The sequence below is a fragment of the Haliotis asinina genome, chromosome 14 (genome assembly GCF_037392515.1).
Source record: "Haliotis asinina isolate JCU_RB_2024 chromosome 14, JCU_Hal_asi_v2, whole genome shotgun sequence".
Taxonomy (NCBI): domain Eukaryota; kingdom Metazoa; phylum Mollusca; class Gastropoda; order Lepetellida; family Haliotidae; genus Haliotis; species Haliotis asinina.
In genome coordinates this window covers 47756538-47773010 of record NC_090293.1, presented here as the reverse complement: position 1 = coordinate 47773010, position 16473 = coordinate 47756538, and the positions used below count along the sequence as shown (strand labels likewise).

Below are 16473 nucleotides of genomic sequence, written 5' to 3'. Positions count from 1 at the left end.
ATGTATATACTGCTCAATTCCATAGGTCTTGATTGTTTATGCCTTGAATGCAATGACTATCGTCTCTTGGATTTCGAAGGGAAAGCCGCTACAGATTTCCAACTCGCTACGTTCCTTCATGTGGAGATGCCTGGGTTATGCACCCAAAGTTGTGTACAGGACCACAGATGTAGGTCCTACCGGTACAACACCAAGACGAGGGCTTGCTCTACCTACGGCTGTAGTTTCTCCATTCCTTCGAAGACGCTGAATGCCGTGACTGAAGAGGATGGATCAAGATTATATGCGTTCTGTGGACGTAAGTATAGTAAAGAAATCGATGTGTTACGTTCATGTATTATTATAGTGTTTATATTCCAGTAACGTCATCAATGTTCCTTTGGAAATCATTACCTTTGCAGCCTGTTGTTTTATTTTTCAACTAGGCTTGACATCAAGGCATGACTTTCCAGTTGCAGTATGAATTGAGATTGTTACCTGTAATGAAATGTTTACTGAATTGTTACCTGAAATGAAATGTATTGGGTAACGGTAAGAGCCAACCACCTGTTGTGGACCCGGGGGCATATTTGGTCCACCAACCCGTCTGCCGTGGGTTGCGGTACTGGGTCGGAGGAGGAATGGATCCTGGTGGTTGAGGGATTGGAACCGTGTTGCTATTGCCCAACACACCACTTTGGCCCAGACGTCACCTAGACAGGTGTTTGAACTGGCCCGGTTCAACCACTCGGCTGGCAATGCCAAGCCCTGTGTATGAATTATAAACATATTTATCATTGCACAAATATGATTAGGAATTGTTTTACTTTCGGTCTTAGCTTTAATGTCTAAAATCCTTTATTGACTTTGAAATATGATCTTCTGAACTTTGCCTTGAATCTTATGCCCAGTAGGTTGAGTCTTATGGGATTAATTATTCAAAATTCTCAAAATTCAATCAGAAAACATTGCCTGTTCATGCCGTATGTTCTCAGTCGTCAACCAGGCCTCAAAGCAGTAAAACAGAAAGTAAAAAGACGGTTTATGTGAAAAAGCTAAGCGGAAGAGCACCAAAAATTTCAGACAATACTATTCAAGTTTTCAACACATGTATCACTCGAAAACGTTTGCTCTAGGGCACACAGCTTGTCGCCCATCAAAACACTGCAGGGCAGATCACCAATTAGTCCCCCCAAAAGACAGCCTGTGAGGTTACCAGATATTATTATATAGTAGAATCGCGTGGGACTAAGGACTAATTTCAATGAATGGCAGCTTTTAGTCCAGGATTTATCACCGTAAGCGTTCTGTCTGCAGGAGACCTATTTAAAACAGACAGATGTTTTCGTAGTGCGTTCTAATCTGCTGGCAGTACGAATTACTTTACGCGTTGCATTTGCATTATGCTCTTTATATATCTGCCTATCTTCAATGTTTCACAAGACCCATCTTCAAGGTCTGTATGACCAGCTACCGAAACCATGTATTTATCATCGGAGATTTAAACGGGCACAGTCAACTCTGGGATGGTGCGACTACATACACCAGAGGCGGGCTACTGGAGTTTTGTTTACTTAATGTTTTATGTATTCGTAGTTATGGTTCCAGCACATATTTACACCTTGTACAGGAACCCATTCTTCTCTCGACTTGTCAGTCACAAATTCAGAACTACTAAATGAATTTGAAAGGTCGGTCTACGATGACCTCTGTGGAAGTGACCATTTTCCTACTGTACTAATCCCTGTAACTCCATCTGATGTTCCTCCATCACAAAGGTAGAATTTTAAAAAGGCTAAATGGACTGTATAAAACACTTTGTGCTGCAAAACGTAAATCTAAATTATTTATTGACGTTCCTGATGCTATTATTTTTTTTTCTGATGAACTGAATTCCATAGCTGATGAGTATATACCATAGCTGATGAGAGTATACCAAAGTCCTCTGCAGTTCCACACATCCGGAAACCATGGTTCAACGATGAATGCAAACTATTTCCGCCGCCATCCTATGGTGCATAATTTGTAAATAAATTCAACATTATAAATGTTAATACGCGGCGTACCTTTAAATAGAATAAACGCATCCAAAATATATTCTCGGACACCCATGTCTAAGGTGTGGAACATGGTCCAGAAAAGTAAAGCTACTAAATCTATTGTCCATCATCTCAAATACGGGTATCAAATAATTACCGATAAATCAAATATTGCGAATAAACCCTCGCTAAACACTCTTTCTCTTTTACTTATGTGCCTAAATTCCAACAATATCAAAAACAGCAAGAAAAGAAAACTATTAAGGAGAGACGCATATGTGCGGCAAATGAATTAGCTTTTCACAGCGAGATCCGTGTATGGGCGGTAAATAAAAAACATCTCTTATTTAGCGAGAGCCGCACATGTTCTCGTCAGCAGAAAGTACCTCTCATTCAGTGAGAGATCACATGTGCGTTTTACGTTTTAAATTTGTACTGTACCAATTATTTCAAACAATTTAGTAGTACTGATCAAAGATTAGCTTTTCCTACGAGAGAGGTTACTTTTTGTGTTAATCAGAAGAAGGATTAAAGTGTTTTGATAACAATTGCTAGCAATGTCATGGCCTTATACAGGTGAATGAACACATGTCTGCGAGAAAGGGAATTATGAGATGTTGTTACAGGAGGTAAGTGTTTGTTGCTCGTCATTCGAAGTGATTACTAAAATACTATTTTTGCACATTGGTTACAAGACCTTCTTCTAAATGCAAATACTACCTAATAAATATAAAACAAGATGCGAAATAACAAGAACATACAAAGCATTCATTATTGATTTTTCATAATTCTAAGCTCCATTATATATGGTGAGGCCTGCAAAGGCAACCCAAAACGTTTAGATTCTGTTCACCATCAAGGTCTCAGACTTGGCCTTGGCTCCTTTCGAACATCACCCGTCGATAGCCTCTATGTCGAGGCTGATGAACCATCTCTTAATCAACGCCGCATAAAATTAACCTTACAGTATGTAACAAAATTGTGTTCCAACAAATCAAACCCTGCATATAACTGTGTCTATAATCCTTTGAATGGGAATTTGTATAATAAGAAGTCTTCTCTTGTTCCGCCTCTTGGCATAAGAGTGAAACCTTTCATTTCTGCTGCTGGCATTTAGCTAGAAAATATAGCTCCTTCCCGTTTACTTTCTTCTCCTCCTTGGCAATTGGTGAGGCCACAAGTTGACCTTACACTGACAACATTTAAAAATCAGAGACTAAATGAATTACAATTTAAACAAGAATTTAATCAATTAAAGTGTAAATACAATACATGTAAATCCTTATTAATAGATGGATTCAAGGATGATGGTGTAGTGGCTCGTGCCACAGTCATTGGGTCAGCACACGCCATATTAACAGCTCTTAAATATATTGAAAGACACACTACACATAAAGAGTATGTAATCTATTCAGACTCTCTTTCTTGCCTTCAGACTATTAAAAATATTTCTTGTAAACATCTACTTTTAATCGAAATTATTGAACTGTATAATAATCTTGCTACTGGCCGATACGACATCGTCTTCTGTTGGTTACCAAGCCACGTAGGCATTTCTGGTAACGCAATGGCCGATCTTGGTGCCAAGGCAGCACTCAACAAATCCGTGACACCACTTCTTATTCCATACACTGATTATAAAGCTAACATTAGATCTTATATCCGTGATCTGATGCAGAAGAAATGGGACACCCAGGTAGGCATCCATAAATTACATGAAATAAAACCATATATTGGTTATTCCTACTCCTGTCGTCAGTCCAGATTTGAAGAGGTCATTATAAGACGATGTCGTATTGGTCACACCAGATATACTCATAAATACCTTTTGAAAGGTAAGGATCCTCCATTTTGTATCCCTTGTGATGAAAGAATCACGGGCAAGCATGTCTTGCTTGATTGCGTTGAATATTCCATCACAAGGGATACCTAATTTAAATCACGTAGTATGAAGGATCTTTTTACTAATATCAGTTCTCATTTAATCATTGCATTTTTAAAAGAATTAGATTTATTAAATGAATTGTAAATAGATAAATATTGTATCATTGGAAGTTTAAATTTGTAGCTGTGCTTGTTAGTGGCTGTATCCTCAAAGGGGGTTGAAGTACCGTAAAACTATTGTCCTCCTGAGAGGGTACGTAAGTCCACAAACATTCTAAGTAAATTCATACTTTCCATGTTTTTAATCGTAGAATAGTGTCCATTTACTGAAAGGCTAGATTTCCCGAACTGCTGACGGCAGAGGGGATGATGTAAATCCAGCTAGGGTCAGTGCAGGTAGCAAAGGTACTGTATGTCCCCATGGTCCCTAGTATGGTGATCTGCCTTCAGTTGTTAGCAATCTATAGCCCATTTGTATCTTGTATCGTCCTCTATAGATACATTGTTTTAGGTATAGTTACTAATTTTATATTCTACTCTGTGATATTCTAGTTGTTTTACTGTCCTTCGTTGACATGTTTTATAATAGACATATATTTCATTTCAGTATTAAATGTTCTCTTGCCGATGTGACGTTAAATATTAACTCACTCACTCATAATTCTAAAGCTGATAAAGTTACATAATCGAACATGAAGTGATAATTCTTGAATCGACTCACATTATAAAATACCCATAAAGCATAAAAATTATGATCAAGCTGTTGAAAGTTTCATGTTGATTTGATATGTAATCTTTCAGTGCCATTTACATGAGTATTGTGTTTGTGTTTGATGTCTTTAATTATCTGATCCAGTGTAATTATCAAGTCTCCATTGATCCATCGTCAATAAAAGCAGGATAATACATCAGTTAGGGAAGTGATACTCATGCGTATAATCATTCAATCAGACAACAGTAATGAGATATTTGAACAGCCTCTGGCGAATACATGTCCAGTTTCGCCCTTGAAAGTTTTGTCCCGTGACAAGTGTAAAACAAGCTGATGCGCTGTTATATTATCGGACAACCTGTTTTATGGAGTCACGACCATTATCAATCTTCTGAACCTCGTTTGCATTCAAAATAATTACAGGGATGCCCATCTTCATAAGTATTCGGAGGGATTCAACTGCAAGTGTATACATTATATACATTATTCGGTATCGTGTCACTTTTTGAAATCTATAATACATGTATTTACATTAGGATATTCATTCGTTACAAAGTGCAAATTATATTTAAATGTTCAGCAAGCCATTATGTTTGATGTACTACTAGTGTGCTCTAAATACTATTATCAACTCAATGGTTGGATTGGGTTATGGGTAATAATAATCGTATTGTAGCGAGCGTTAAGGAAAATTAAACTCGCCAAAGTGCTTGTTGATCCTTTTATGTATATTTCGTGCATCCTCACGATTATGTATGTTCAGGATACACAAATTTTTCATGACAGCTAGAGTTGGGAAAGCCAAATTCCAGTAATTGGTCAACGATTTAGGGAATAATCAATCTGTATCCAAGCTGTCTATTGACCAATCGTGCCCCTTTAGAAATTTAGCCCACGCCCCATCACCTGTCGTTTCCTCCGTGTCAGGCATCTCTCTCAACATTCATAGTGCGTAATTGGTTGGATTTGTGCATCAAACAATTTAAAGAATATTTTCGGGGTTAAAATTCCAAAGTTCTGGGAGACTGACATAGCATTAATAAGAGCCTTCTTAGCGCGAGATTTTAGATCTATAACACTTTTTTGTAAAGTTCATGCTATGGGAAACTAAGATAGGTGTACTGATTAACAATGGACACATTTTTGCCAGTTAAAAGCCATTTTTCTTTACGGGCGACAGCCCCACCTCTTCTACAGATAACTATGTTTGCTTTGTCAAAATTAACAAATAATTTCCATTCATTTGTATAACGTTCCTAGACATTCAGTTGGTTGTGTAGGCCAGCAATAGTATCTGACACTAAAACATATATTATCGGCAAAAAGGAGGACAAAGATTTCAATAATGTCTAGGAACATTTGCACCCCATGTTTACCGGAATAAGAAATATCATAATACTGTTTTCTTATGAAGAAAGAAAACAATATAGGGCTTAAAATACACCCATGTCGAACTCCCATGGGACTGTCGAAAAATCGGTGACATCATCACCAAAAGGAGCACATGATTTAATATTCAAATACATACACTATATAATAGCATACATTTTCCCTTGCAAACCAGACTTCTGTTAGCACTAACATAATTTCCAACGATCCACAGAGTCAAAAGCTTTCTTAAAGTCAGCAAATGCTAGATAAAGTTTATCTTCATTACGCAACAGACACTTTTGTATGATCGCATATAGTGTAAAGATATAGTCAGTAGCTGAATAATCTTTTCTAAAAAGTCGCCTGGCATCAAGGAATTAGGTTTGACCAGTTTGTGATTCTATTATTTAAAACAGTTGTAAATATTTTCCCCAAAACACTTATTAAATATATGCCTCTATAATTATCTGGATTGTCTTGAGCTCCCTTTTTATGTATAGGGACGATGATTGAGCGAGTCCAGCTGTCTGGAAATAAACCAGTCTCGAATACAGCTTTAAAACACTTGTGGATAAAGGGCATTAATTCGGCTTGAGCATATTTAACCATTTCCATTATAACATTGTCGGGACCACCTGCTTTTCCGCTCTTTAAACCGTTGACAGTTTTCTTGATGTCATCTACTGAAATTTGTGTATCCAAAATCATTTGATCAACAGTGTCATAATCATTCGAAGAGACAATATCATCATCGCTGGAATAACTATCACTTGGAAAAACAGCATCATTAGAAAAGAACTGTCTTTATATGTGTTATCCATTCATTTTCTGAAATATTACTATTGGGATTTGGTCTTTTTCTAAATGAACAAATTCGTTTGAAGAACATAGGATTGTGGATAGAATCAATCTGTTCAATCTTTCATTACGTGGGTTACATTTGAAATGTCTGCATGAAGCTTTGGATTTGTTTCTCATTTTACAAAAGAATTTTCTGTTGTTCTCCGAGGGTCTACACCGTATACTTCTAAGTGCTTTCCGCGCCTCTTGTCGTGCAGTTTTACACTCGTCACTTAAGTGTGTTTCATAGCTTTGCTTAAAGGGCTTAGTCGTTTTCTTTATAGAACCGGATCTAAAGCTCTGTTTAGATCGAATTCAAGTTGTGAGACGGAGACGGTAATTATAAAATTAAATCTTGCTTTTCAAATTATCTAAAACTATTTTGCAGAGGGCGTCGTTCCAAACAATCTTTTGTTTATAATCATCAGTACGTTTTTTATCACACGTGTTGTTCATAATCGGAAATTCAAGTCAGGTCAGTTCTAATGGTAAATGATCGGAAAGGCTGCTGCACAAATCCTAAAAGTGTTGACCATCTATTATACGAAACACAGAAAGTTTCGCAGAACTTTTCTGTTACAATCATACCAGTAATAACATGACATAATATGAGTAATATGAGAAACGTCTTGCAGAACTACTATGACAAGATGCAGGTACATACATACATACATACATACATACATACATACATACATACATACATACATACATACATACATACATACATACATACATACATACATACATACATACATACATACATACATACATACATACATACATACATACAACTCATTAGTCTTTGATTCTTGTTCTTCTTTTTGTGAAGAAAAGTCAAGGGATTGTGATCAGTAAAAACTTCAATTGGCAAAGTGGTGATACCAAGGTACACTTCAAAATGCTGTAAAGCTAACAAGGGACCTAATGTCTCTTTCTCAGTGGTAGAATAATTTCTTTGGAGCTTGTCAAATTTCTTTGAAAAATAACAAACTGGACGTTCAATTCCTCAATCATCCTCTTGATTCAGGACAACACCTGCACCATGATCACTTGCATCAATTGGCACCCGTGGCGAGCCACCTCCTTGTGGTAGGTGCTGGGTAATGCCAAGAGCTCGCCAACACCCCCGTTGTGGACCCGGGGGGGATATTTGTTCCACCAACCCGTTTGCCGGGGGTTGCCGCCCTGTGTCGGTGGAGGAGGGGATCCTGGTGGTTGAGGGCATGGGAGCAGGACCAGTCTTCCTAATGCTCAACACACCACTTTGGCCCTGAATTCACCTAGACGGGAGGTTGAATGGGCCCGGTTCAACCAATCGGCTGGTCATGCCAGGCCCTGTCCATGGATTATTTGATTTGGAATTGTTTAAACTTTAGTCTTGGCACCCTTTGTTCAGAATAATATTTGACTTGAATCTTGTTTACATGAATTCTGCCTAGAGTCTTATGCCCAGAAGGCGGTGGCTCATGGGCCAATGTGGTGGAAGAATTAATCTTGTGAGACCCGCTTGTGTTTAGCGTTGTTCTTTGTGATACTCCGTGGTGGGTGTCGAGCTCGGATGATGAAACATATATACTACCTATGGAATACCAACACACACACACCCCAACCCCCCCCCCCCCCCCACCCACCCACCCCCGCAAAAAAACGCAATAAACGTCAACTTGACAACGATGTTGATGACCAACGACCTTCCAACTGCATCGACTATTGGCCACGATTTTTAGTAATAGAAACTGTAGAGAAGGCACCACTGAACCTTAACCATTTTGCCATTTCCAAGGGTATACATGGCATTGCTGGTGAGGTTAAAAACAGTAGACGCTTGCGTTCAGGCTTTCTGTGGGTTGAATGCAGCAGAAACAGCAAGCAACGAAGCTGATGTCAACAGAAGTATTTGTATCACTGCCCACAGGACTCTAAATACCAGTAAAGGCATAATCAGAGACAGAGATGGATTGTTTGCTGATATTGCTTCTGAGATGAAAGATCAGGGAGTGATTTATGTTAAAAGATTCACGATCCGCAGAAACAATGAAACGGTCCAAACAAATACTTATCTCTTCTCCTTCTCATCTCAGGTTACTGTACTATTTCAGATGAAGTGTACATCCCAAATCCTTTGAGATGTTTTAGATGTCAAAGGTATGGGAACGGTGTTACCACTGGTAGCAAGCCCATAACATGCACCCACTGTAGTGAGAATACTCATGTCACAGAAGACTGTAACAGTGACCATAAAAAGTGTACAAATTGTTCGGGAAATCATTCGTCTTTCGCCAAAGACTGTCCAGTCTGAATAACAACAAACAAATGGAAATCAATAAAATTATTAAATTCACCCAGAACGTCAGATTTTCTGACGCCAAAAAACGTGTGGAATCTGCAGCACATACTGAATCATTTGCATCAGTTGTCAGATCCCCTGAATATACTTCAAAAGTAACTACCTCGTCGATACATTGCCAGACAGATTTGACGTGGGTTAAAACAAATAATGCTCAGTTTGTTGCACCCGAACAGTCTACGCAAACCTTGACATCTTCTGCCAACACTCAGGTGCTATCTAAAGCCGGGTCACAGTCCTGTAGTCAGACTTCAACTGTATCTGGACAACATTCTTTGTCTCAGCCAACACACAAATCACGATCAAAACCAAACTCGAAGAAAATTGTTCAAAGTAAAACTGACTTGAGAACAGAATATTAAAAAAAAAAAGAGTGGCAGACCCGAGAAGGGTTCAGAAAATCCTGTAAAATTATTCAATAAATACGGATCGCTTGAGGCCATGGAAGTGTCAGAAAACTTCCATCCCAGGGCACATACCTTGTCGCCATCGAGAAAGGTGAGGGGTAGATCCCTTTTTAACCCACCAAAAAAACAGTTTATTCCACAAACATTGTGCAGTGGAACTGTAGAGGTCTACGGACTAACTTCAATGAGGTACAGCTATTAGTCCAGGATTTAAGACCATCAGCATTCTGTTTGCAGGAAACAGTTTTACATTACGTCAGTTCAAAGGCTATCATTGTTTTTCTCCCCCAGGTGATCGGGCCACAGTCCTGTTACACTCAAAACTAATCTTCAAGCTGCAGCAGTTCGACTCACTCTTAGTGTTGCATTTACGTTATGCTCTCTCTATATTCCACCTGTGTCAGCACTTGAGCAAACTGATCTACAGTCCCTCTATGATCGGCTACCGCAGCCCTGTGTTATCATGGGTGACAGCCACAACCCACTGGGGAGGTATACACACCAATGGTAAAAGTAAAATACTTGAGGGGTTTATCTCTAACAACGACCTGTGCATATTTAATGACGATTCAAGCACTTACCTGCATCCAGCCACTGGCACATATCCTTCTTTAGATCTGTCGGTTTCAGATTGTAACCTATTTAATGAATTTGAATGGAAAGTTCACAATGATCTTTGCGGAAGTGACCACTTCCCAACGATACTTTCAGAAACATCTCCGTCTGATTCTCCATCATTTACAAGACATACTTTCTCGAAGGCTAATTGGTCCTTGTATCAAACTATGTGTAACTCGAGAATGTTTCAGTGATGTACCTGATTCCATTCAGAGATTTTCTGACATTCTAAATGAAATTGCTGATGAGTGTATACCTACGTCCTCTACGACTCCACATGTTAGAAAACCATGGTTTAATACAGATTGTAGACAAGCCAGGAAAGCGACGAAAAAGGCAGAAAATTATTTCCGTCACCATCCAACTGTCCACAACTTGAATATATTTAAAATATTAAAAGCGAAGGCACGTCGTACCTTCAAACAAAATAAACGTCTTTCTTGGAAGAACTATGTCTCCATACTTAACTCCCGCACACCTATATCCCAATTGTGGAATATGGCTCAGAAAATGAAAGGCAAAGGTTCAAAATCAGCTGTTCACCATCTTAAAGATGGAGATGATTTATTAACTGACAAAACTCAAATTGCAAATAAAATTGGCGAAACTCTTCCCCAAAATTCATCATCAGCGAATTATGTCCCAGAGTTTCAGAAATACCAGAAAGCTTACAATACCACGTGGAATTATGGCATTTTGAAGGATTTATAGTCTGGTTCATAATTATTGAGAATTTTTCTTCTTACTTTGAGCTATCCTAACACCTCAACTGATTCACTGATACTTAAAACTAAGTAATGGTATAAGGGAGGTAACTCATCTTGGCCTACTGAGTATAGTACAATTAGAGTTACCTCCCCTGAATTTGTAGTAGACGTCATTTTCCTCAGCACTGTCAACAATGTCTGCTGAAGATAAAAGAAGGTTGATTTTTGAGTTGTGTAATCAAGGAATTGATGATGTAAATACATTGGCAGAGAGAACAGGAACTCCTCTTTCTACTGTGTATAGGATTAGGAAGAATTTTAAAGAGGGAAAGGATTTTGGGCACCAGAAAGGAGAAGGGAGACCCAGAAAATTGGACTTCTCAGATCGCGTCCGGCTGGGAATTTTAGCGTCTAAAAAGCAAGCAAGCAAGCAAAAAGGGCAAGCATCTCAAACATCAGGTATGAAATGATAGAAAGGGGATCAACAGTTGTATCAAAATCTACAGTTAGAAGAAATTTGATTGATCTTGGATGGGAGAAAAAGACTGGAATTCCTTCTCCTCTCATGAAACAAGAACATAAAGACAGGCGTGTTGAGTGGTTTTTTGCACATGAAAACTTTGACTGGGAAAATGTGATTTTTACTCATGAAAGCTCAATATGGGTATATCCCAATAATGTGAAAATATGGACAAAGTCTGCGTCAGCACCGTTGTATCGACGACCTAAATACAGCCCAAAGTTCCATGTATGGGGAGGGATATCCTTATTAGGAACGACCCCGCTGTGTGTGTTTGAGGGAAATCTGACAAGTCAACGCTACACTAACATATTAGATAATTTTCTCCTTCCAAGTGCACATGTGTTTTATGGAAATGACTGGATTTTGCAGCAAAATAATGATCCTTAACACACCGCAAAACATGCCAAGCAGTGGTTTCAGGAGAAAAATGTGACTGCATTACCATTTCCTGCATATAGTCCTGACTTAAATCCCAATGAGAACATTTGGGGGATGATGAAGGAATGTGTGAATCAAAAGGGGTTGACAAAAATTGAAGACATGAAGAGAGAAGTGGTCCGATACTGGGACAGCATAACTCACGAGACACTAACCTCTCTGACAGGAAGTATGCCTACCCGTCTTAGACTGTGCCGTGAAGCTCAAGGAGACTTGATAAAATATTAAATTGTTACCTACACAACATGAAAAGTTCAGTTCACTTTCACAATACATTCAATTTTATCTGATTTGTTCTCGTTTAATAATATGAAATACTTTAGCTATTCTCAATAATTTTGAACCATACTGTACATGACTTCGCTTTAAGGGGTCGTTTACCTCTTTTTATATCACAATTTTTATAGGACGGGCAATTTCAAGTCGGAGTGGGTTCTACCCTGTCTGATCATTATAATCAGGATCAGGGTGTTCGGCTTTAAATTTTCTAAATCAAACAGCAATTGTATACATTTCTGTAGAAAATACAAACCGCATAAGGGCCCAGAATTGCTTTTAGATAGCACTCCCATCAAAGTCGTTAAGGAGGCAAAGTTCTTGGGTCTAATTTTCGACTCACATTTAACTGTTCTTCCCCATATCAAGTCCCTAAAAATAAATGCCTGAAGGCACTGGATTTCTATTTCAAAGTGGGGAGGGGATCAAGCTACCCTGAAAACTTGACTATGGTTCCATCGTATATGGTGGAGCCTGCAAAAGCAACCTAAAACTATTAGATTCTGTCCATCACCAAGGTCTAAGACTTTGTCTTGGCTCCTTTAGCACCTCTCCTGTTGACAGTCTATATGTTGAAGCCGATGAACCATCTCTTACACAACGCCGTACAAAATTATCTTTACAATATATAACAAAAAGTCTTCTCTTCTCCCGGGCACAGAATTAAACCCTTTCTTTCTTCGGCCAGCGTTGAGCTGGAAAACATAGCTCCTTCCAGTCTTCTTTCTTCTCCTCCTTGGCAGTTGGTTAGGCCACAAGTTGACCTAACATTAACTACATTTACAAAATCTGAAACGAATGAATTACAGCGAAAACAAGAATATAATCAATTGAAACATATATATATATATATATATATATATATATATATATATATATATATATATATATATATATATATATATATATATATATAGCAATTATAAATCCTTATTTACAGATGGGTCCAAGGACGGTGGCGCAGTGGCTTGTGCAACTGTCACTGGGTCCAGAACAATATACTGATAGAAACGAATAAGGGAACGCTGAAATGTATAGGGATATATGTATTTACTGCCAGTGTAATTAAAGCGCGATTTTACAAATACAAGACATTGTGGATCAAAAGTCAGTATCTGGTGTGTCCCCCATGTCTGCGGATAACAGACTGGCATCAGCGGGGTACACTCTGGATTAAGTTCCGGATTACCGCCCTTGGAACAGCACGCCACTCTTCTTGGAGAGCAATGAACAAAGCGTCCAGTGTTTGTGGCTGGACGTCCCTACCCCTGACTCGACGGCCTATGACATCCCAAAGATGCTCGATTGGACTAAGGTCCGGACTCTTGGCCGGCCAGGGAAGCACTGTGACGTTGTGGTGTTGAAGGAACTCCATCGAAACTCGGGCTGTATGTGGGCGAGCATTGTCTTGTTGGAACTCGAAGTTTCGACCAACTCGACGTTGAAAGGGAACAACTATCGGCCTCAATACCTCATCACGGTAACGAACACCTGTGAGGCGTCCATCTACACGAAGAAGTTCAGTCCTACCGTCGTAGGTGATCCCTCCCCACACCATAACAGATCCCCACCGTAACGATCATGTTGTCTGACAGTACACGGAAGAAATCGCTCATTTCGACGTCTCCAGACACGAATTCGACCATCTGCAAAGTCTAAGTTAAAGCGTGATTCGTCACTGAACATTGTATACCTCCAGTGACGTAACTGACGGACGCCATGACGTCTAGCCCATGCCAGTCGTAGACGCTTGTGTTGGCGTGTCATGTTGACTCCGAATACGGGACGTCGTGCTTGTAACCCTGCTGATTTCAGCCGATTCCTTACAGTTCGGTCGCTTATTCTTACATGAGTGATAGCCCTGAAGTCAATGTTGATTTAGGAAGAGAATTTAAAGCGATGCAAGGAGCCGTAGGTGTCGATCTTCACGAGCAGTTGTTTTTGGACTTGGGCCACGACCAGGTCTCATTTTCACGTCACCAGTTTGACGGAACAAGTTCCACAAACGTGAAATAACGCTTTTTGACTTTTGCATGTCCCTAGCAGTTTGTATTTTCCCGATCGCTTGCCATTTCTGCTGGTTGGTTAGGTACTGTCTTGGCATTGTTGTAGACCTTTCTGTAACCTTTACTCTTCCTTAAGTGAAGGATGCTACCAAGCTTCAAGATCTTTATACCCACTTTAGCATGTTTTGCACGTGCAAATGGCACTGTATGGCTGTGTTTTTGAGCATTGTTTTTAAGAAGTATTTGGTCAAGAGGTCTGAGACTTCATGATAACATGTCTTATTTCTCTAAATAAATCTAAGCGTTCCCTTATTCTTTTCCATCAGTATATATCTTCTAGATTACCAGACAATAGTTCTATTTTTACAGCTGAAGCTAACGCCATATTAACAGCTCTTAAATATACAAAGACACCCTACACATAAACAATACATAATCTTTTCTGACTCTCTTTCATGCCTTTAGGCTATTAAAAACCTATCATGTAAACGTCCACTTTTAATAGAACTTATTGAACTTTATAATTATCTTGCTACTGGCCAATACGACATCGTAAATAAATTACATGCAATAAAACCATGTGGTGGTTACACCTACTTGGGTTGTCGGTCCAGATTTGAAGAGGTCATTATATGACGATGTTGTATTGGCCACACCAGGTATACGTATGAATATCTTTTGAAAGGTGAGGATCCTGTGTTCTGCATCCCTTGTGATGGAATAATCACCGTCAAGCATTTCTTGCTTGACTGTGTTGAATATTCCATCACAAGGGACAATTATTCCAAATCAAGAACTATGAAGGACCTTTTTAGTAACGTAATTTCTCATTTAATTATTGCATTTTCAAAAGAATTAAATTTATTGAATGACATGTAAATAAATAAGTATTTTATGATTGGAAGATGAATTAGTAACCGAGATTGTTAGTGGCTGTATCCTCGAGGGGGGTTGAAGTACCGTGAAATGATTGTCCTCCTGAGAGGGTACGTAAGTCCTAAAACATTTGAAGTCAAATTTAGTCTTCCATTTTTTGTAGCCGTGGTATTTCTGTCATCTTAATTTGTGGCTAATCTTGCATACAATCGCCAGCAGCTAAAGGGATGGTGTAAATCCAGCTATGAACCATGCAGTTAGCAAAGGTACTGTAAGTACCCATGGTCCCTAGTATGGTGATCTACCTTCAGTTGTTGGTGATCTGCAGCCCGTATTTTATATTGTATCTTTTGTTTACAACGACTAGGCATCAGGACGACATAGTCTGTGTCGCTAACCTTTTTGTCAACATCATATGGACCTTGATATCTTGCTCTCAGTGGCTGACCAGGAATGGGAAGCAAAACTAACACTTTCTCACCACAAGTAAAATTTCTCTCTTTTGACTTTCTGCCATAGTTTAGCTTCATTTTTTCTTGTGAAACTTACACTTTTTTTCTGGCCAATTCACTTGCTTTGAATAGTCTGTCCCTAAATGTAGACAAATAGTCTAAGAGATTGATCTCAGGTCTGTCATTGAGCCATTGTTCTTTTTAAGTGTTTTAGTGGCCCACGCACACTGTGACCAAATACAATTTCAAAGGGGTTATACCCTGAACTTTCCTGAACTGACGCTCTGGCAGCAAACAACAACAAACGCACACCCTCATCCCAATCTTTCTCTGTCTCAAAACAATAAGTCCTGATCATGATTTTCAAAGCTTGATGAAACCTTTCTAAAGCTCTCAGTGACTCTGGATGATAAGCACTAGACTTAACTTGCTTAATACCTAACTGGTACGTAGCTTGTTGAAACACTTTAGACATAAAATTTGAGCCCTGATCAGACTGAACAACATCTGGCAAGCCAACTAAGGTGAAAACTTGATCAAAACCTTGACAATCACAGAAGAAAAATCCTATGAAGCGGAATTGCTTCAGGAAATCACACATAATGGTGCATCACACATAATAGTGAGTAAATACTGATTACCAGACTTAGTCTTAGGTAGTGGACCAACACAATCAATAATAATTCTACTGAAAGGTTCCCCAAAAGTCGCTATTGGTTTCAAGGAAGCAGAAGTAATTTTCTGATTTGGTTTTTCAACAATTTGGCATGCATGATAAGTCCTGCGAAATTCAGCCACATCTTGTCTCAAACTGGGCCAAAAGAAATGTGCCAAAATTTTCCCACAAGTCTTGTTTACACTCAAATGACCTGCCATGGGACTTTCAAGTGCATGTTTTCGAAATAATTTCGGTACCACAATTTGATGGTACAATTTTGCATTTATCCTTCGCAGGAACATCCAGCGACATACATTTCCTCATCAGAAAACCATCC

General features: G+C 38.9%; 1 protein-coding gene across 1 annotated transcript in view; it reads left to right on the top strand.

Annotated features, from left to right (window-relative positions):
* The window catches only part of LOC137260851 (uncharacterized), a 30611-nt gene continuing 14138 nt past the window's right edge, over positions 1-16473 (top strand). The window contains exon 1 of the mRNA XM_067798408.1: positions 1-298. Coding sequence (XP_067654509.1) covers positions 1-298 — 298 coding nt within the window. The remainder of the gene's footprint in view (positions 299-16473) is intronic.